The sequence below is a fragment of the Aulonocara stuartgranti genome (assembly GCF_965226115.1).
Source record: "Aulonocara stuartgranti genome assembly, chromosome: 12".
Lineage (NCBI taxonomy): Eukaryota > Metazoa > Chordata > Actinopteri > Cichliformes > Cichlidae > Aulonocara > Aulonocara stuartgranti.
The window spans coordinates 26,967,351-26,989,498 of NC_138948.1; the positions used below are offsets into that span (position 1 = coordinate 26,967,351).

The window sequence follows — 22,148 nt, forward strand, 5'->3', positions numbered from 1 at the left end:
CCCCCTTGTGACCGCACTGCAGCAGAAGAATTTCTTCGCAGCAGCCTTTCAGTGCAAGAAATATGGTTGAATTCAACAAAACAGGAATGCAATGAAAAAGCAATAGTTTTACTCTGTATCAAATATCTTGAAGGACTTTGGCTCTAAAATGCAAATAGTTTCTGCAACACTGCAACATTTTTGCCCATTGTCGTGCACAGATAATTCTATCTAACACACCTATGTTAAAATAGAGCCTGTGTGTATGCCTTGTTTTGAAGGGCAATTGTCTGACATCTTCATCGCTGTTTGAACTGTGAAGCAGTGAATAATAAAGATTAAAAGAAAGTGTGAGAGGTGTTATTTGCACAATAGGAATTGAAATGTGTCATCGCGTCACCCGTTGCATTTGTAGCTCCTAGATCTCTTTCATTAAAACCAAAGACGTCTAGAAAGTTGCTATGATGACGTGCAGACAGATGTGCATGTCAGAGCCATGAGAGGGAATATTTTGGAGGGCACTCCTCCCGCTATCCGAGCCCCGAGAAGAGAAAAGCACGCAGTCTTTTATTGTATGGACTTGAAAAGAAATAATTAGACACAGAGATATATAATTCTGCAAAGCTGCATGGCTCACTTGTCACATGTGGCAGAGAGAAAAAGGGGCTGAATTCTCTGAAGTGCAGTTTGCCATAGGCCGCCACTTTTATTTTCTCAAGTTTGCTCTACCTTCAAAGACACTGCGTGGGATGAGGAAGTTAGAGCGCCTGGGCTTTTTTATTCTTTGTTATCGTAAGAGAGTATTGAGAAATAGGAAAGAGGAAGGATTTTTACAAATATTAGTATTTCATCTAAAAAATTAAGCACATTACAAAGCAACATTTAATTAAAACATATTGTTCAACAAATATATTACAGAACTTTGTGCTATAACAGATGTATAGTGTTTAATAGTTTGAATAATTACTAAGCAATGCCACGCCAGCATGTTTTAAATTTATATTATTCTCTCTCTGTATAATTATGGCGGATGGTTTAAATTACAAAACAAGATTCTGATTGAAACACTGTAAAGGAAACAGAGATGACATTTTTCATCAACTTCACAGAAAAGTCAGAGGAAGTCGATCATCAGTCAGAGTGGATGTGCCAATACTAATAAGCATAGCGTACTGAGAGAGCGGTGATTTCAACACAGGCCAGGGAACAAGACAAATAAGACATACAATTGGATTTTTTTTTGTTATATTTTCACACTTTCACATTATTATGTAAAGAACAATTCACATTTTATTTTTTAATCTACTCAATTTAAATGAAAGCTTATAATGTTGCTACAAAACTACAAAGCAAAAGAGATGCTTTGCCTATAATTCACTGTGAAACATGAGGCCATATTAGAGGGGGCTGCACTATGCTGACATCTCACACAGCCCTGAGGTTAGGCCGTGTCAATCACAGGACATGTGATTGCAGGAGTCCCCGCCTGCCCTCTCATCGACACCTCCCATCGACTTTCCTTCATGCAGATCAGTGAGCCTAAACCATTTCATTCAGGGTGACCCACCGTCTCCCTCCACACTGGACAGGTTGATTTGTGCCTTGCTGGCAGGCTTCAGCAGAGCTATGACTTTTATCCACTTAAGTATGTATATTTTACCTGACTGTATGGTTCCATCTCTCATTAATAGTCAGTGCACACCAGGAAGCATGGCTCCCAGCAACGTGTACAGTATGCATGCAACCAAACAATGTTCACTTTCAAAGAAGAGAAATAGTGTTTGATTTTTTTTCTCTCCCCCTGACCTTAGGTCTGTGTGTGTAAACATGTGACCTAATATCATGCTACCGCGCTGTTATTTATGTCATATAATCATTTCAACTCCCTCAGGATGCAGTCGGCACACAAACATGACCAAAATACATATTTAGATTTATTTGTCTGCAACTGTCCAATAAAACATATCCTTTGCATTTCCATCTCTGGGCTTTAGTCCCAGTGGGAGTTGCTGGCTGAGAAATGTTGTGCTTTCAAGCTTCAGGGAACAGCAATGTGAGCAATGTTCAGGGCGGGGGAATAAAAAAAAAGTGGTACGCTGCCTAAGTGTTGTACGAGAGAAGAAGTAGGTTTTCACATTCCAAAAGCCTCCAAGGGTTTTAGCTCTGCAGTGGAATGTGGGTGCAATCATCATACTCATCTCAGGAGAGACCAGACTATAGCAGGCTCCCAACCACTCACTCAGTCTCTTTGTCTCATTTTCCTTTTATTTCCAAGTCTCCGTCCTTTTACTTTGACCGTCTCTTAATGCTCACTAAAACCGTCCATGTTTTCTGTCAAGGCGAAGTATTTTGAAATACCCAAACGAGCCTCGGTTATGTCGCTGTCGTTCACGGAAATAAAATGTACAACTGCGTAATGAAACAAGTCGATTATAAAAGCGGAATGAAATATTTTATGATGTGCTTATGAAGAAGAAAGGAATGTCTTGATGAAAGCTGTGCCCTTCGGTGCGCTGCGGATTTCATCCTCATGCCATCCACACATGTTTTAGGGTGTTTGTGGGAGGAGAGGCATCCCCTCTGTGACCAGAGTCATAAATGAATTACTATAAAAAGGGTTACTCAAGGGCTAGATGGCTTTTACGTAATTGCGCTGTGGTGAAACGGGGTAAGGGTCTTTCCATAAAATTTCAATAAATTGTACATTTTCTCAATGACTTGTTGCCCCAGCGAGCGGCACATTGAGAACACTAGACTTGAAGAAGTGGACTGCAAATGCCAGCATAGGCAGTGTTATATTGAAATGTGAACTGTTAAAAGGGTAGCAATATGCTTCCCCCCCCCTGTAACGAACGTATTTAGGCTTATTTAAATTGTCATTGGAGGTCATGTGTGACATCTGTGTAAAAATTGACTGCTAAGTGCACCTCATATTCACAGAACATTATAGGGCTAAATGAAATTCATGATCAAGGCTACCATTCTCCCTTGAGTAAATCTAAACCCCTTCTCATTGGATATGCCTTTAAATGCAACGCCAAGTTAACTATGTTACAATATAATACACTTGTAGCTTACATGTTCTCATTTACCTCAGGAAACTAAACCAAAGCAGTTGGCTTTAATCATTCTGGTGCTAACACGTGTAACACACTGTTCTTGTATATAACAGTACATGTTTTGGGACTAAAGCAACAACCAAAGATAAAATAGAAAAACAGTAAATTAACAGGCTGGACTTTGTGGGTGTGGCTTAATCAGATGTGCCTGACATCATCCTTATCAGTTCATGGGACCCCAGAAATATTAAGGATGCTGGGTAAGGAAATAGGTCTGCAGGCACTTTGAAGTTGTACGTGTGTCACGTTAAATCACAATTGCGGTCATTTTCAAACTAACTGTTATTAAAACGTTCAGTCCTACCTCTTGGCTGACAGCCGCTCTCTGAGTATCTGCAATATTGGTTTCTCACACTTTCCGTAATTAGCAATGATCAAGAGGAATTATAAACAGCAGTTAACATCATTGTACTCCTCAATGACCTTGATAGATGGTCAATTATAGTGATCAGGTCACGGCGTTTATTGGATTTAAAGTGGCAGTGATGGGCCCTTTTGGCCTAGCGTGGGTAATTATCACATTTACGCATGATTTAAGACGACAGTGTATAACAAGAAAGGCTTGACTTAAATTTAATCATTTTCGTATTTATGCATTTATGCAAAAGTTGACAATGGGCAGCCATGAGTGCGAAAATTAGTGGGAGACCCACGCAAAATATAGACACCATATATATATATATATATATATATATATATATATATATATATATATATATATATATATATACATACATACATACATACATATGAATGTGATGTAATTCACTTTAATACATCAAAACTTTATTTTCAAATTGCACCTAAACTTGCTTGCTTTGCATTTTATTGGTACTTCCACAGGCAGCTGTATTTCTGAAAAAACAAACCCAAAATAAAACAAACTGCTCAGAGTAAAACATCTCATGGTCAATAGTCTTTAGCTGTGCTGGCAGTGGGAATCTGCCAATAGAGGGAGGATGCTATATACCGATCACAGCTGTCAATAAATTTTTTCTTCTTCCCCATCATCCATTATTCTGTTCCTGTTGCACTCAAAAAAAGGCATCTCGCCACTCTTGCTTAGGCAGCGGCAGACAGCTTTTTGTATCTAGACACCTGAATATGATCAACGGAAAATCTGCTGCTCAGCTCCTCCGGTAACGCAGGGGAATACATCAGTGCCTTGTTTATTTACTTTTCCACATGCCAGAAAAGGTCAGAGTCAGAGTATTATACTGCACGGCCAAAGCAGAACTCAACAAAAGCCCAGCAATGAAAACAATATCATCCATATTTTAAACAGCTGGCACCAAACAGAGGGAGTCTTACACTAGGGTGCCAATTATTCTAGTTCTCAGGGTTTTGCAGCAAAGCACAGTAGCCCAGGTGTACTTCTCAAATAAAACCATCATTCTTTTATACTTTTTGAAAAATTGCCGATATGTAACTGAACGTGAGCGCTCGGTATCATTTACATTTTAATCATATGGTGCTAACTAATACTTTACACTAAGGAGAGAATTTTCTGGAGTTTAAATGCAGATGCTTTTCAGACAGCAAGCGCGGTTGTTTTTTGTAGTCTGGGTTTGTTTTCTCTCTGTGGACTTATTAAAGTCAGTGCAGCACAGTCTGTGTTCTATAATCCTGATGTATTATTAATCATTTCTTCCTGTGCAACTCCAAAAACTTCCCTTTTTGATTTTTCCACGTGAAAGTGCACTGAATTTGAAACGGAGCCAAGTCCAGGGTGATAGAATGCTTTATTTTCTTTCTGTTACAGAATGTATAAGTAAGTAAATACAATGGCAGCATTGTTCTGGAAATAGTGTTTTGGCACAGGATGGCTTGTCCATGTCCATGCGCATGGAGCACGATGCTTTGAGCAGCTGCTTTTCAAAGTTCACCACTATTGTCATGCAAAAGAGCAGTGTGTGACGGCGGAGAAAGAATTTCAGAGCTTATCCCACTCATATCGGGATTTTCCAGCACTATATTAGACTGCCATGTAAACAGCAATTTGCATCCTGTTTTTACTTATCGTTGATTTAGTGCATGAATGAAATTCCTACAGTTCAAGAAAAAAATTTGGAAAGTGAGTTTATTCAGTTTCCTCAAAACAAATTAAAAACTGAAATTTTACTTGATATTAATGATGTTCTTGATCTTCTTCTACCATATGTGGTGATCAGTAGTCCCAACATACGTAAGTCTGCAACAACAAGACACATATACCCCCTCGCCATCATCGCAGGTGCTTGTGGCATTTTTTTCTACCTTTTTTGCCTCGCTTGGGTAAGATGATAATCCAAGCCTAGTCCACTGACAGACTGCAACATGATTCACTTGGACAGTGACTGACTGCACATCCAATTTGTTTCAACTCCAGAGCAGCAGCTTATTATCTGAAATGCATGAGATGTCTGTGCATGAGAGGCGTGATCAGCTGGGGCATGCGCCGGGGCTGCTGGGAAAGTAATCAATAAGGGATTGTCTCTTGTAGTTTAGGCCGACACATTATGACAGAGCTGAAAATTAAACAGGCAGATATTAATAATAATGGAAATCAGAAGCTCATGGGTGAGAATGGGGGGAGGGGTGAAACTCAAAATACTGTATGGATCGTGTTTGGTAGAGGGTGCTTGGGCTTAGAGCTCCGAGTTGCTTTTTTTTTCTGAAAATATGTGAAATGTAAGAGAGAAGGCAACAGTGATGGCATGGTGCATGCATCTCAAAAGTCATCTTACATAAGCAGTGCTACTGACACTTTTAATCTTAACGCTTCTTTTAACCTATTAGAAACATTTCAATTACCACAGTTATCTTAACAGTTAATATCTGTGCTTATTTTATGGTGTTTTAAGTGAACCTGACGTAATTGTTTAAAGCTTATGTAAGTTTGGCATATACAGTGCTGTGCAAAAGTCTTGAGCCACTTTTTATTTTACTCAGAAAATTGGAAACCGGTGCAACATGGACAAACATACATTTAAATACAGAATACAAGGCAAAAAATTCTTTTGTTGTTTCTTTTTTTTCAGCAATTCTAATGTGTTTAAGATCATTGTCATGCTAAAAACAGAAGCCATTGCCAGTCAGATGACCTGGTATAAGCTAGTACTAGAGGCTGAGAGTACTAGCTACATTCATAATTCCATGAATTTTGATAAGATCCCCAACACCATTGCTTAAAGTGAGCCGCCCTACTGTTTAACAGGTGGCAGTGTTTAACACTCTTTCACATCTTTCCTGAACTCCATACTTATGATGATTTAGCAAAAGCTTACAATTTGATCTGTTGCCACTGATTTTGAGTCCAGTTCATGTGTAATTTGGGATACCACCCTCCCCTGTCACTCTTTCTTCAGAATGGCTTCTTGACAGCTACACATCAATCAACAGCATTTTTAATAAACAGTAGATGACTCAGCTAAAAGGCCTTTGCTGGATTTTTCTCAGGGACATGATCTTCTCATATTGTTCATCTGCAGTAGATATATTTTGTCCCGCCACTTCTTCTTTTGTCATCCACTTGTCCAGATTCCTCAAACTTTTTAAGGACGCACTGCACACCATTCTGAGACATGCCAAGTTTTCAACTAATGTATCTTTGGGAATCACCTTGTTGGTGCAAAAACACTATTTTACGCCTGTCAAACTGTGTTATCTTTGGCATTTTTCATAGATCCACTTAACGAAATGGGAGCAAATTATGTGTTTTGTGACAGGCTGCTACTAACAAAGTGCCTAAAGAGACAATTTAAACATTTCTTCTTTATTAAGTTGTATATTATCTGTAGACACAACACCGGCTCGTCTTGAGTTGAATTTTTTAAAGTGTTTTATGGCTGAACAAACAAAACAAAAACATTTCTCTGAAAATTGCACAGTACTATAATTGATCCATAGAACTAAGTTGAGATTGATGCTCACAGCAAGCAACAGCTAACATAACTCAAGAGAATACACTGAATGACAGAGTCTGAATCCCCTTCATGCACAAGGTCTTATTTCATATAAATCTTGCCTACTCCATGAACAGTTCTACTGAAGGAAAAATGGATATGACACAGATAATGACCATGCAGATGTGATTAAAAACTTTGATTATTGAAACGACAAAACAAAGAAGTACCTCACTGCATGATGTAAAAGGGGTCATGGGCAATAAACACAGAAATAAACTGAGGCGTATAAAGAGAGATTCCCCTGCCTTGTCAATTAGGCATAGCAATCTATTTCTATTGTTTAAGCAACAAACGTGCCATCCTGAATGGGGGGGGGGGGTTGGGGGGGGGGGGGGGGTAACAAACAGCATTACTGGCCATTACAGATGCAGTGTCATTGATTATTTATACCCTTATAAAATGCCTGGCTCCCTAGTGGACCAGACTTGCTTGGCTAGCTTTGATAAAATGTTCCCTCTAAATCACCACACCAGGGCAAACAACACATTCAAATACATAAGAGAGTTGAGCGACAAAGTCCTGCGTGTGTAATAGATATGAAGATCACTGTATAGAGAACAGGAAATATTGTGAGAGCTAAAGCCTACTACATCTTATTAAACTAATAACTCTTTGTGGGTTTTGTTCTCCAGCTCTTGTCTGTTATATGTGTGATTTGTTTAATTTTAGGTCGCATAACCTCTCTCTTGTTGGAAAAAAAAACCACACAAAGGACAGTAGATCACATTCCTTCTGGAGATTTGGTGACACTGGATGTTTTGCATTAGTTAGCAGTGGAACAGATGGCTGCTGCTAGCTGAGCTCACGAGGAAGTCAGCACTTTTTTGAACTTTCATATTGTAGGTGTCTGCATTGGAGCAGGACCTTCTTCAACCAGTCACCTCGCCATGGGAATAGTCCCTCTAAGATATTAATGGTCGCCCTTGCAGAGACGACCACCTCAGCACAAAGCCCACCGGGATGCAGCATCGCAAATGGCACACCTTGCAAAGCCACGCTCCTTAATGACACCAGTCTGACATTGTGGAGCCTTCAGAAACTAACTGGATAACATATATCAACCTCTTACTCGACTAAATCACCTGTGTAGCAATTTGACACAATGTCCTCTAAGTAGTTGCTGTTAGTGGCCGTATTCAGACACTCATGAATATCCTTTATTCGTAAAGGTTAAAGGTCAAAATGCCAGATGTCCTACAGCACGGCGCATAGGAAAACATGCAAGAAATACACAACAGTCTCATAGTGACAAACATGTGCCAAATGAATTGCAAACAGGTAAAGTAAGTCCATATTGGACACACTTCCCAGAGCATGGAAAGTATGAAAGAGAGGACAACATCTTGTATCATCTATCTTCCTTAAATGCTGAAGCCGTGACAAAGTGGATAGAGAAATTATGATAAATGATAAGACACATTTAGTCAATATCTGTAATTCTCTTTCTTCACTCTGCTTTGTTTTTATCCTCACATAGTGTCGTTAGAAAGACACCTCTTCATTCAAATTGCACTTTGAAGGCCAGATTGTGATCAAATTGAAATGGACACACGTGTTAATATCAATATCGCCATCTAGGAGATAGATTGTTGAGGGCTCTGTTTTGTAAATTTATATCTTATTTACACTGCGAGGGAGATGCAAACTGTAATGTAGGGGTCTGTCGTCAAGAGCAAAGCAGAAAATCTCTGCTGTTCAATTCAAGTACAGGAAACTACGCCGCACCCATTAGCCATTTCTAACACAATCACTGGAGCTCTAATCAACCATGGAAAATCTTGGTCAAATAAAATCATACCTACTCTTTAACCAGTCATTAACTAAATCTACCATATAATATGTGGTGCACTGTACATGAGTGCAGCATATTCATGCAAACCTAAATGGACATAGACATTTAGACATATGACAAAAGGTTTGATGCATATTGCATGATTTTATGTGGTTATGTGATAAGGAAATGGTAACGACACAGCTGACCTGCATCAACCTGTTTATATTTGTATGATTTCTAAAAGTAGAACTACTTTATATCACATATAACACAAGGACTGATATAATGGCCTGTGAACCTCTGAGCATCCAACCTGGTCTCAGTGTAGCTGCTACTAGTTATGCAGTATGTATGGATTCTCCTCTTGCGTTGAGAGATGAGCATCAGCAGTTTCTGTGGCGTGTGGTGGTTGTAAGGCACTGGCCTTTTGGCTTGCACATTTCTGCTGCACATCCTCAACCCTCCTCTTTTCAAATATCTAGTTTCTTTTGCGACAACAAAGGTTTTTGTCACCAACTAGGTCAGTTTTGAGTCGGTGTGTGTCAGGCGGTGGTTTCTATCTTGCATTATTTTATCAGGGGTGGGCATCCAGAACACTTTGTAACACAGCTGAGTTGGCCTAAGATCAACGTGTTTGGTATCTGGGTGTCATCCGTTCTAACCACATGTCCATCTCAGCAAAAGTGGGCTTTCATAGTCATCCCCTCAGCGCCAGTGATCCCACATCTTGCAAGCACGTCAATGTTTGGAATCTTATCCTGCCATTTGATCTTACACAATCATCTCAGGGAGCACAGATGAAAGGCTTCTGGCTGTTTTATGTGTCTTTGATAAAGGGTCCAAGTCTCACAGACATAAAGGAGAGATGGCAGAACTATTGCTTCATATATATTGCAATATGCCAATTCTGATGTACTGACAATCAAAGCCTCAAGTGTTGAATCCAAAAACGGTTGTAGCCCCCAGTGCATATAGGAAAAATCAGTCATTGTGCAGTTATTTACAGAGGCTTACATATTCTTAAACAGTCATGTTGCTAAGATCAACATTTTTTTATGGTTATAAACAAAAAGGTTAGATGTGCTGATAAGTCCCTAGAAGAGTTTTCAGCTCTCTCATGGAGGGGACTGGTAGCCAGAGAAGTTTATGAAGGATGGGAGTATTATCGTGATGGTGCCACACTGTCATTATCCAAATGACAGTGTGGCACTGCTCTGAATATAACGGAATTTCTAAACTCTTGGCAGGAGGCGCAAAACCAAGTATTGCAGCAGTAAAGCCATGGCCATTTACCTCAGAAAAAACGTCAACCTGTGGTGGACCACTAGAGGGCTCCACTCACACCCAGTGTAGAGGAAGTGTGTTCCTGTGTTTTGTGGCGCGATATGCGCAGTTGATGTTGGAGACGAATAAAGAAGGAGTGAGAACTGAGAGCTGTGTCGTTGATGCTTACCTCCACAAACCGTTATATTTGCATTTTTTAAACAGTATTTGGATCAGAAGACTAAATACAGTATGTGGTTTTAAAGTTTGTACTGGAGATACAGATACAGCGAAAGCTTTAACATGTCATACTAGAAAAAAAACACAGATCTATCAATAACAACACTAGTAATGTTTTAATGAAATGTTACATTGCACTTATTAGCTTGCCAGTAAAAATGGTTTTGAGTACCTGTAATTTCACAGCTTAGTGACCACTCTGCTGGTTGTCCTGTGTAGCCTATGGCCAAGAGAGCTTAATGCTGGCAATAAACTGAGTGAGATATGCATCAGTGTGAACAGCTAAGAGCATGACAGGAAGATGAGTGAAAAGTACAACACAACGTGACATTCCCTCTGAGGTGAAAGACGTGACAGTAGCTCATAATGTATGATGTCTTGTTAAGCTACACACAAGCTACACACACATACACCTAACGCAACTAGTCAAAAATTCATAAATAATTTCAATTTCTACACAAGATACCTGAGGAACATCTAATTATGTAACTGAGAAATGAATGAAGGGTGTCGTAATGGGGTGGACTGCGATGCACTGAAACACCTTGTTGCAAACTTGATGGTTTCCTGCATTATATCCATCAAACTGCTGCAGGGATGCACAAAAGCACCAGGTACCAGACTGTCTAAGGTGCCTAGCCTCGCTGCGTGCTTTCACAAAGTGAGAGAATCAGAAGGAAAAGGACAACGGCGGGGCTGAGAGCAAAGGACGACGGGATCGTACTGCCCAAAAAATATTTGCAGACTGGATACTGAACACCGTTGTTGAGGTTACTATTTATCTCATGCCAGCCAAGTTGGCACGCACATCTGGCGCTGGGTACTTAGTGCAATTATTTATGATTTCCTCCAAGATTTAAAAGCTCTTCGCCCGGCCTTGTAATGCAGTAACTGATTGCACTGCTAATGTAATTAAGGGGAGATTATGATGTCCACGTGGCACACCAGATGGTGGCATTCACAGCGATGGGGGAAGGCACAACTGGCACACCACTGCACAAGGGCAGTGAGGCGCAGTCAGTCGGAGCAGTCCAGACTCCCCACCAGACGGAGGAAAGTGTATGTGTGTGCGCGCGTGTGTGTGTGTGCGTTTGTGTGTACGTATGTGTGCATGCATTAGTGGTCTGCATGCACAGATGCATGTGCGTGTATGGGTGCATTTAATGATAAGTTGAGCAATAAAGTGTAAGCTGATAGAGATAAGCAAATGTAATATACTACAGAAGCAATTACTTACAGTAGGACGGTCACATAAGATCCATGCACAAGTATAAATACACAAATGAAACTTAGAGGCCATATATAAAAACCACCGGTTGATTTTGGAAGTTGTGTACAACGCCATCTCCAAAAAAGTTGGAAACTGTTTAAGATGTAAATTACAGAATCTAACGATGTGTGAATTATTTAAACTCTGAAGCACGTGTTATTGAAAAAAAAAAGTGTTTCCGTCTTGAAATATATATACTGCATGCTCATTTAAAACCTGATCCCAGTAGCACGATTTGAAAAAGGAAACGTGGTATGTTAAGCTATTCTACCTTTCTATGATCAGAGTTTGCCAAATGCTGCAGATTGGCCTGTTTGACTCTTTTATAGATGTATTTGGTTGTAACACCTGCAGAATGTAGGTGTTACAAGAAGACCTTATCTAAATCATAAAATATGTATATATTGTTCAGCATTAATGATGCCTACACATTTGTGTGCACTAATGCACAGCTATGCTGTCATAAATGCTGGATTTTAACGGTATAACAATCATTTCCTGAAATAATTTCTAGTTTTATTCAGCCAGACAAGACAGCGTGCTACTGTATTTTGCTTAATTCCAACTTAAATGAGCTCCTGATGCAGATTTAACTTGCATTTATAGCTTAAGCGACAAACTCTGCTCACTCTGGTCTGTCGAGCTGGTGCATTGATTTCCACAACAGAACTGTATCAGGTGGAGCTGGAGGTGGCAGAGTTGAAGATGTTGAAATTTTCATTGGATGTAACCAGGAAGGACAGGGTTAGAAATTATTACAGTGAGAGAGTTCAGCTTGGGCGGTTTGGAGACAAAGTTAGAGGGGCAAAGCTGGGATGGTTTGGACATTTAAGACAAGCAGTCCAACTCTTAGACAAAGGACATTAGAGATGGAGCTTTCAGGCAGGAGGAAAAGAGAAGGTCTATGGCTTTAGTGAGAGAAGACATGCAGAAGGTGTGTCTGACATGAGGAGGATACAAGGAGATAGGGTGAGATGAAGACAGCAGATCCCTAAAGAGGAAGATGAAGGAGACTGAATAAGAGCCTGAGGATCATTGCAATTTAACATTTGTTTTTAGCTTTGCCCCTGAAGTACAAGGATATCTCTGGATTCTCGGATTCTTATAATGATATTAGATTCTTAATATCATTAACATTACAATAATGTTAGCTGTAATCTTTTTCAATTTTCCTTGGACTAATGCTATTCCTAAATTGTTGGAATACTTGAAACAGTTGTTAAAAGAGTGGCGAACCCCTCCCTGTCTTTACTTGTGGAAGACTCAGCCTCTCTGTTTATACCCAGTCACGTTACAGACCTGCAGTTAACCTAATTTGCAGTGAAATGTTCACCAGATGTTTGTTTTAGGATTAGATCACTTTTATGTGCTGTTAAAAAACAAAACATGTGGCAGATATTGATTTCAAACTCAAAGTTTTGATATTAAACTTATTAAATATGCTTTCTTTGTATTTTTCGAGTTAAGATTTGAAAGGATTTCCAAATGAATGCGTTCTGTTTTTACTGAGATACAGCAAGCTTTGTCGGAAATAGCGCCGCGTTATCTAGAAGCATTTTAAGAAGTCTCCTCTTTTTATGGATGATTTGTTTTAAACTGCAAACATGAAGAATTAGTGAGTGAATCTGACAGTTCATACATCTTCAACTTGTGCAATTCAGTGCTTTGGCCAAGAAAACAGATGGCATAAATGGAAAATTAAATCACATTTGGAGAAGCCATCATGTTTCGGGAGTTTTTTTTCCAGCCAGGGCAGCAATGAGACTCGACCAAACTGACCTTTAATTAGAGAGAAGCATGATATCATGGAGCCATGCGAGGCTGTATTCTATGGGGACGCTCAGGGTAGGCTTCCTAAAGCTTGTTATTATAAGCTATTCAGGAGACACGTTTTTTTTTTTTTTTAATGTGTAGAAAAGCAAGGAGGAGGGGGTTGAGGGTTATATATAAAATGAGACCTGCAGATTTCTACATAGCCCATAATGGGCTCATGCGGGTGACGGGGACGTTGGGGCGCAGTAGATTTCCCAAGTTGAGATAGGATATTATTACTCTCGGGGTGGCAACACAGAAATCTCCATCTCTGTTCCCTAGTCTAGTGTCAGCAAATTACTGAACACAGTGAATGACCTTTACACGTGGAAAAGAAAACCTTTGCTGGTTTTTTTTTTCCTTTAATCATTCAGGTGCAAAGTTATTCACCAAGGTATAATTTTAGTCCAGGGGCTCTTCTTTCATCCACTGATTACCACTCACGACTACAAGATTGTTACTAGAATGTGTGTGTGTGTGCATGATATTTTGCTCATGATAAGATGATCCAGTATTTATGGGGTCAACTTTAAAGCGAGATGTGTCATAAAGTATACATGAAACAAAGCGTGAACAGAGAAATCACAGTTTTAATGAACCTTTTCAAAATGCCAGCTGTAATGCTATGCGTCCTACACTGGCTGCTCCCCCACAGAAATCTGCCACAGCCATCATTCATCTTACCCCACAACCCTCAGCATGCAATGTGCCACACATTAAAACACTGTAAAAGCTGATGGTTTTCACAGTTAGCATGTGTTGCTGCTATCTCCAGACTCTCAATGAGTGTTTCATCACCTATTCCATAATTAGAGCATTACTTTAGCAGGTGCACCTCTTCGCAGCTGGAGCATGTGTTGTTGTTTTGGGGTTTTTTCCCCCTCCGTCTACTCTTTTCTCCCTACCAACACCTGAGATTTTATTTTATCAACTTCAGCACCACTGCAAATCTCTGCCCAAAACGAGCGCGTTTCAGTAGGTTGTCAACACCTTGATGTGATAGCATGTGCTGGTGCGTGTGAGGTTGGTGGTGGTGATGATACGGGGTGTTACAGGGGCTTACTAAGTAGGAAAATCTTCTTCCACTGTGTAAACTTCCTCACCGGAATTAATTGCAGCTCCAACTGACATACAGTTAGCCACAGTTATCAGTGCTGTGTTGTATGACGTGAAGAACACTGTTTGCAACATGCCAGGATCTTTACACTTGTTTTATTCTGTCAGCCACAGGCTATGCAAGACAAACTATTCTCCCCATTACAAACTCAAATGATGACTTAAAGGAGTAAAATCTGATAATCAGATATATTTGGAGGATCATGAAAGATGTTATGCGAATTATTCGAATTGTCATCGCACTGCATCGACAGTAAGATTTGAAACAAAATGTAAAAGGCAAACATTTTATTTTCTCTAGGTCTTTTATGTTCATTAAATGTTAATATACTGGATAGTGAGACAATCAACATCAGAAAAGATTTTTTAAAGGAAGGGTTATAAAGGCAAGCGGTAATATTTTTGTCTGCATCCTTGGTAAAATCAACCACATGAATGGAAGTGTTAAAATGTTTTTTTGTTACATGGGGTGTCACTTTCCTCTGAAAGTCACCCCCTCTTCATACATTTCAGAAGGAAAACCGATCGCCAATAAATACATCTCACTGCGTGTGACATTCGGCCAGCATATGGCACCATGTCATAGAGCAGAGCAACAAGTCTTTGATTTGAATACAGTACATTAGGATAATAGTCGCAGAATGAAATAATTTATTTGATTGGTATGGTGGGGGCAGAAATAATAAACTCGATGATGGGAAAGCATCTGCCGCCTGCTGGTGTTTTGGACAGTCTACAAAGAGGCTTTCAAGTTTTGCACTCAGAGAGACATGAACATCCTAATGTTACAGCTAAGTCAATACACTGGGCTTGGTCTTACTTTCATCTGATTACAGAAACGACATGTGACTATTAGAGAGACAACCAACTGCCAGGAGGCGTGACCTGTAGATATAGCCATGTAATGATAGCCATTTAGTGAAGCACAACCTAATTTAGTTACAACAGCTAAATTGGATCACGTAGGTTATTGCTAAAAAATACACCCTGGCATTGCAGGCCTTGAAATTCTTTGCATGCTTTGTTCTTAATTTAAGTTTTTTTGTTTTGTTTTGTTTGTTTTAAGCAACTGATATCTAAGCCGTTTGCTGAATAAAATGTCCCATTTTGTTTTTTTTATCGTTTAATTTATTTATTTATTAATAAAACAATAAATCACAGGAAAAAAAATATTCTTGGAAGACCAAATATTGGACTGTAGTTAATAATTTCTTCCCTTGAACACCAGGAAGTATTTCCTTGCTACATGTTGGCATGTAAAGGCCAAAGTTCACAAAGTGGTAGTGATAACGGGGGGAGACGTTTTAGCAGGTAAAAACACAAAGGACTCTGGGTTTAGCTTCTGTGTCAGCTCACCGTTGAGTTTGTGGTGGGTTTCAAGTCTCCAGGTAATTTGTAAGACTGCTATATGACGGGCGTTAGCGTTTTATAACACAAGATGCATGTTGGACGTTAACTAGAGCTGTGTTTGCGTCACACCCCTCTCGGTAAAGCAGTTGTAACTGGGCACTTGTAAATAAGCACTTTCCAGATGGATACAGGATAAAGCTAAAACTATTTAAACCCTAAAACCAGTAAGTATGCTAGCTAAACAGAAAGTTGGTTTTTTTTAGCCAAAGAACTGCTCTTAGCTTGTAAATATGACTGTCAGATACAGCATAAACCGCATTAGCGTCTTAATTTTATGAGCATAGTTTCTAATAATGGTTCTTAACATAAGAATTATTGAAGTTTGTCACCTGTGACCTGACAGGTTAGCAATATGCAAAATGTTCGCAGGTACATGTTTAAATAATTTGTAAGATTATTATTATAATATTATAATATTATAATTCTCCATATAACTTACAACCACAAACTGGCTCTTCAGTACTATTTAAGACTGTATACTATCTTGGATTTCATGGTGATTTTTGTCTTTGGAAATGCAATATGCTTGCAATGGTTTCTCTTTTTTTAGTTAATCTGCCTGGATAAATTCTCCAGGCCTTGTTTTTGTGCTGGAAAAACAAAGCTCATTTTAAACAAATGAATGTTGCAAAGAGATTCTTCAATCTATTAGCTAATTTGCTATCCTGTTTCATTTGAATAAGTACAGCTATCTAGCATTTGTTAAAGAGACAGCTGTTTTCTGGAGTAAAACCCCTAATTTGATCAGCTTAATTGCAATAGATTTTCTAAATATCAAGATTGAATGCAGCAACTTTGTCAGTTAGTACAAGAATGTTTTAAACCTAATCTAATAAAATTGCGCAAGGGAACCTTTTGTAAAGCCACTTACCCTGTAAGAGGCTTGCATACCCATTAGAAAAAAATTCCCTTAGACAGGAAGAGATAGCAATTGATTGGGACTTCCTTGAAAATATGTGATCACTCCCCCTAATTTGTGATTTGGTGAAGTCATTGGGTAGTCTCCAAATGCTGTTTTGTCACTGGTCTCACTTGTCATTTGATCCTGGATTAGGCGGACACTTTTTCTTCTAGATCCTAATAAGCCTCATCAAGAAGTCAATATTGTGGCCATTTTAGCCAAGAAAGTCTGTGTGCATCCTCTGTGTAATGACTGCCAGAGGTGAAACACACACGCGCGCGTGCACACACACACACACACACACACACACACACACGCATATATATATGTGTGTGTGTGTGTGTGTGTGTGTGTGTGTGTGTGTGTGTGTGTGTATGTGTGTGTTTCACCTCTGCAGAAAGAACCGTTGATACCAATTGTACCAATTGTAATGGTACTCTTCTGCTTTTCTAACAGAGCTTCGACATGTCTGAAGTCAGCAGCAAGTTTCCCATAGACCCCATCACTGCAGTTGGAGTAGTGTCTTCACCCAGCAAGGCCCCTGATGGCTACTATGTTGTGAGTACAAACATCCCGAGTATAGGTTTTATATATAAAAGACTGACGTACACCATGAAATCACCAATTGCATTCTGAAGGTTCAGTAAATGGCCTGCATTTGTATAGCGCTTTTCTAGTCCATAGGACCCCAAAGCGCTTTACACTACATTCAGTCATTCACCCATTCACACACACATTCACACACTGGCGATGGCAAGCTACATTGTAGCCACAGCTGCCCTGGGGCGCACAGTGTTAGCATTTTGCCTGCCACCATGATGTAAACCATACATGGATGAAAGGGTGGATTGTTATCACCTTATGCTGGCAAGCCTGGTTATTAAGCTGTATCCATAGTTTTCAGATGTCCAGATATTCACTAATTAGTTCCAAGTAAAGAAGTCATTCACCAAAAATGGACTATTTTTATGGCTGTTCATATAATATAACCACTAGCACTTTATATAGCCTCTGTAGAAACTATCTACACCCTCACTTACCTTAACTGCACTACTGTATAGCTCTGTGTAAATAATCATTCTGTACATTCGATAATCTTTAATCCTACAACTGTTTACAACTTGCATAGTTCCCATTTCTGTATAGCTGTATATCCCAGATTCTGTAAAGTTATTTATTTCATATTCTGTATAGTTTTTCATATTTATATCCTGTTCATATCCTGTACATAGCTTGTACTCACTACAGCCTGTACATACTTATAGTTATAGAATATTCACAACATACTTCATACCGTGTACATTATAACATACCATAATAGACCCATTTCTGTAATATACTCACATATCTATATTATTGCTAATATATATTGTAATATATCTATATCACTAAAGCACTTCTGGATGGATGCAAACTGCATTTCGTTGCCCTGTACCTGTGCATGTGCAATGACAATAAAGTTGAATTCTATTCTATTCTATTCTATTCTATAATTAACATACACAAAACCAGTTAATTAAAATTATCCAAAAGGCGCCAACGATGAAAATACAGTAGATAGATCCAGTTCTGAGTCAAATTAGCAGAGGTGACACCTAGCCACTTTTGTCAGTGGTAACCCCATATAGTTATTATGATGGGTATAATTACTTACAGTAACTGTAACTGTTTTTTGTACCACACCTGTTAAGGTTCTGATGATTTTTACCCCATGAAAGGCTGATGGGGTATCGTCATTATCATGCTGGGTAGGTGGGTGGGTGGCCAGGTGAAGTGGACACCTAAATTTGTGAACATAATAACTCGAGAGCAAGGTGACTCATATTTCATATTTCATTACATCGACTCCAAGGTCAAAATATCCCATTTGTAATTTTTTTGAACTATAGGCACCTGCATGTGTGTTTGCTAAAACAGGCTGAGAGCAAGTCTGCACTTTATTTCATTTCTTTTAAAAATCACAGGTTCAGTAAAAAAGCACTTTTTTGTCCTGATGATGCATTTAACATTTTAAAGTGTTTTTGTGATAGGACCAGAATCCAAATTGTTAATCAGTGATTGTTGTCATAATTGGAGATCTAATAAGATTTATTTTGCTTTCTGTACTGAGTTGCACATGTAACAGTTGAAAATGATTGTGTAGCATAATGCACACCCAGGCTGTTGGCACCCTTTCAAGGTGTTTTTGTAAGATCTGCTAGATGACTTATTCATAAAGTTTACTTTGATGATTAGACGGATTGCCATCGTTGGTTGCCACCAGTGTTGTAGACACACCAGAGGCAAAGGTTTAATGATGTTAGGTTTATCCCCATATAATTTAACTTTGTCCTCATGTTTTCTTTATGTTCAAGTCTCACAGCATCTTCACCATTAACAGAAATGTGAAGTAGTGCAGGGTAGGCTGCTTAATTAGATTTTTTTTTGTAACTTAGTTTAAAGGGTAAAAAAAGAGAAGACAGTGCGCAAGTTTATCAAAGCACGAAACAAGCTCAAGGGCAGATCTCTCTTCCTCTTCCCTTCTTCCTATTCAAGCTTCTTTTGTTTTCATTAGGCCCCCAAAGCCTCCCTCTTCCCCCTGTTTTTATCTCTTCCTGCTCCACCCAACACACTCAGCTTGTTCCTATCGAGCAGATGACGGTGGGTTGGCATCAGAAAGGAGCCATCGGCACGGAAACTGCGTACACGCAACACAGTAACAAACACAGGGAAATCAGATTTCATTCTCTACCAGTCCACTGCACCTTACGCTGTGTGTGCAAACACTGTGTATGTTCCAGAGGGTGGTAGACGAGAAGTGCAAAATTAAAAACGAATTTTTAAAATACATATAAATCTGATTTCACTCTGTTTTTGCAGGAAATACTGTTACTGCATGAAAACATGCTAGTAGAACTAATTGACCAAACTTAGTAGGTTACTACTTTAGTTTCAAATGGTAATGTTAGCATCTGAGCTACTTTGGGCTGCTCCCTTGTCACAAAGGGTCACCATAGTGTGTAATTCTGCATGTTGGATTTGGCAGGCTTTTATACCAGATGCCTTTCGCTTACCAAGCAAATGTGTGAGTCGCTACACTTGGAGCCATAGCTTAATGCTATTGATCTGTTGCAAGGGTATCATAATAAATAAATCTTAATCACAATGTGTATGCTCCAATCAGCCTCAGCTGCACTTTGCGTTGAAATGGTCAGCTGCCAGAATGAACTAAGATGGTGTTTAGCAACATGGCAGTTGCTAAATATGAGAAATTTGATATTGTTAATCTTAAATGCACTGTTGTAAGCTTGTTAGCATGCTGTAATTAGGATGTAGTTTATGTAAAGTATTGTGCCTATGTACAGCCTTCCCAATGTGCTAGAGGTTGGCTGTCGACTCCTAGTTGTGTCAAGTTATCAGTGCTTAGCTGCAGGGATGTTGCTAGTAGATTACTGCGTTGGTCACTAAACTGGCTGTGGTTGGTTTTAAGCGTTAGTGTGTTGTTAGTGGATCACCCACAAACTTTGGCTGCCTAATAAATCTGATGACTTTCTCTATTTGAGATGGTAGAGTAAGATACTCGTTTGTAGAAAAGAAGGACTGCAGTACAACCTTTAAGAGGGTTTTATTGTCAAATTTTTAAGTCAATTTTAAAAAGTTATGATTCAAGATTAGAGCATAAAGAATAAAAAGTTAAGTGCAAGTCATCCTCCAAGATAAGATTCAAGGTCTTTCAGGCTCATAGGATCTATTTCAAATGCGTTTGTCCCATCTTCAAGAATATCTTTTCGAACATCACTATGTGGTCTTTCATCTGCAGACTTGAAATACAAACAAAAATATCTGCAGTTGGTATCAGTGTACTAATGCACCACTGAGGAGGGAAAGTCTCAGGATATTAGCTGTATTGATTTTTTTTCTCCTTTCATATAAGAAATCTTTTCAAATACCTCCTTAATACGGACTGTTCACCATGCTTTCCATATACTTTATAAAGCAGATCAAAGAGCTGATTTACTCTTTTGCTCTCTGATACCGTACGCTCACATCTCTGAACTTGAGCAGGTTGTTCCAACACGAGAGAGCGCAGGCCCAGATCAAACACTGTTCCACTGGGATCAGGAGCTTTGCTAAAGCACCAGCAGCCACCTAACATCAAACGCACTGAGTAGACTCTTGCTCACTCATGCTCTGTTCATGGGTTGCAAAGGAGCTATGGCAGCTAGCTTCTTCCGCTCTGCTTTCAGCTAAACTAATTGCTCGCACGCTTTAGCACCCACTTTAACACACACGCTGAATCTCAACAAGAAAGTCAAGTAGATTTCAAAGTGACTTTAGTTCTTTAAAGTACACATATTATGCTTTTTGGGTTTACCTCTTTTTCTGTCATAAACTATTTTTGTGCTTGTCAAACACCTGCAAAGTTCAAAGGTCATCCAGAAAAGTTATTCTCTGTCCAAAATGTCTTGTTAGGAAAACAGGGTTTCTTGCATGGCTTGTCTACATCCCTGCACATTTGCATAATGGCCACCTAGTGGCTAGTTGAACACAGCCTCAAGCAAACAATATGCAGCTGCCCCACATCATTATTATGTACTTGTTAATGCTCCTCCTCTCTCTGTAAATTATTTCAACCATGAACAAAACATTTAGGCATTGTAAGAAAGAGTGAATACGTCTTATCCATCCTCTTATCCTTATCAAGGTGATGGGGGGCTGGAGCCTATCCCAGCTGTCACAGGGCGACTCTATTGCAGGGCTAACACTTAGAGACAGACAACCATTCACACTCACATTCACACCTATGGGCAATTTTAGAATAATCAATTAACCTAACCCCACTAACTGCATGTCTTTGGATTGTGGGAGGAAGCTGGAGTACCCAGAGAGTACTCCACACTCCACACTGAAAGGCCCCAGCCAGATAGTGGAGTCACACTCAGGACCTTGTTGCTGTGAGGCGCCAGTGTTAACTGTTTTCCTATTATTCCTTGAATAATAGGAAAATCCTTTGCATTAGCAAATTATTGGGTGTATGACATAGATAGTAATGATGGACATTGCTTCCAACTAGGGCTGCCACGATTAGTCGACTAATCACGATTACGTCGACTATTAAAATCGTCGACGACTAATTTAATAGTCGACGCGTCGTTTGAAGCTTTGTAAGATCCCAAAAGATGCAGGAATAAGAAGTTGGATTTAAGAGTGTAATAACGGACTGAAACAGAAGATGGCAGCACTGCATGTACAAGGATGCCAGCTGCCGTTAAACCCCGAAGAGGAAGAAGAAGCAGTGTCCGGTATCGTAGCTGTGTCCAAATTCAGGAACCGCGCG

The 22,148-nt window shown here is 39.4% G+C and overlaps 1 protein-coding gene across 8 annotated transcripts in view; it reads left to right on the plus strand.

Annotated features, from left to right (window-relative positions):
* The window catches only part of LOC309719636 (multivesicular body subunit 12B-like), an 88,456-nt gene that overhangs the window by 37,202 nt on the left and 29,106 nt on the right, over positions 1-22,148 (plus strand). For 6 of the 8 annotated variants that reach the window (XM_082555894.1, XM_082555888.1, XM_082555895.1 and 3 more), the window contains one exon: positions 17,288-17,389. In XM_082555894.1, the coding sequence (XP_082412020.1) occupies positions 17,297-17,389 (93 nt within the window). In that variant the 5' untranslated portion in view covers positions 17,288-17,296. Of the gene's footprint in view, positions 1-15,824; positions 15,909-16,030; positions 16,095-17,287; positions 17,390-22,148 lie in introns of those variants that run through there. The other 2 variants (XM_082555892.1, XM_082555893.1) reach the window with 2 other exon arrangements.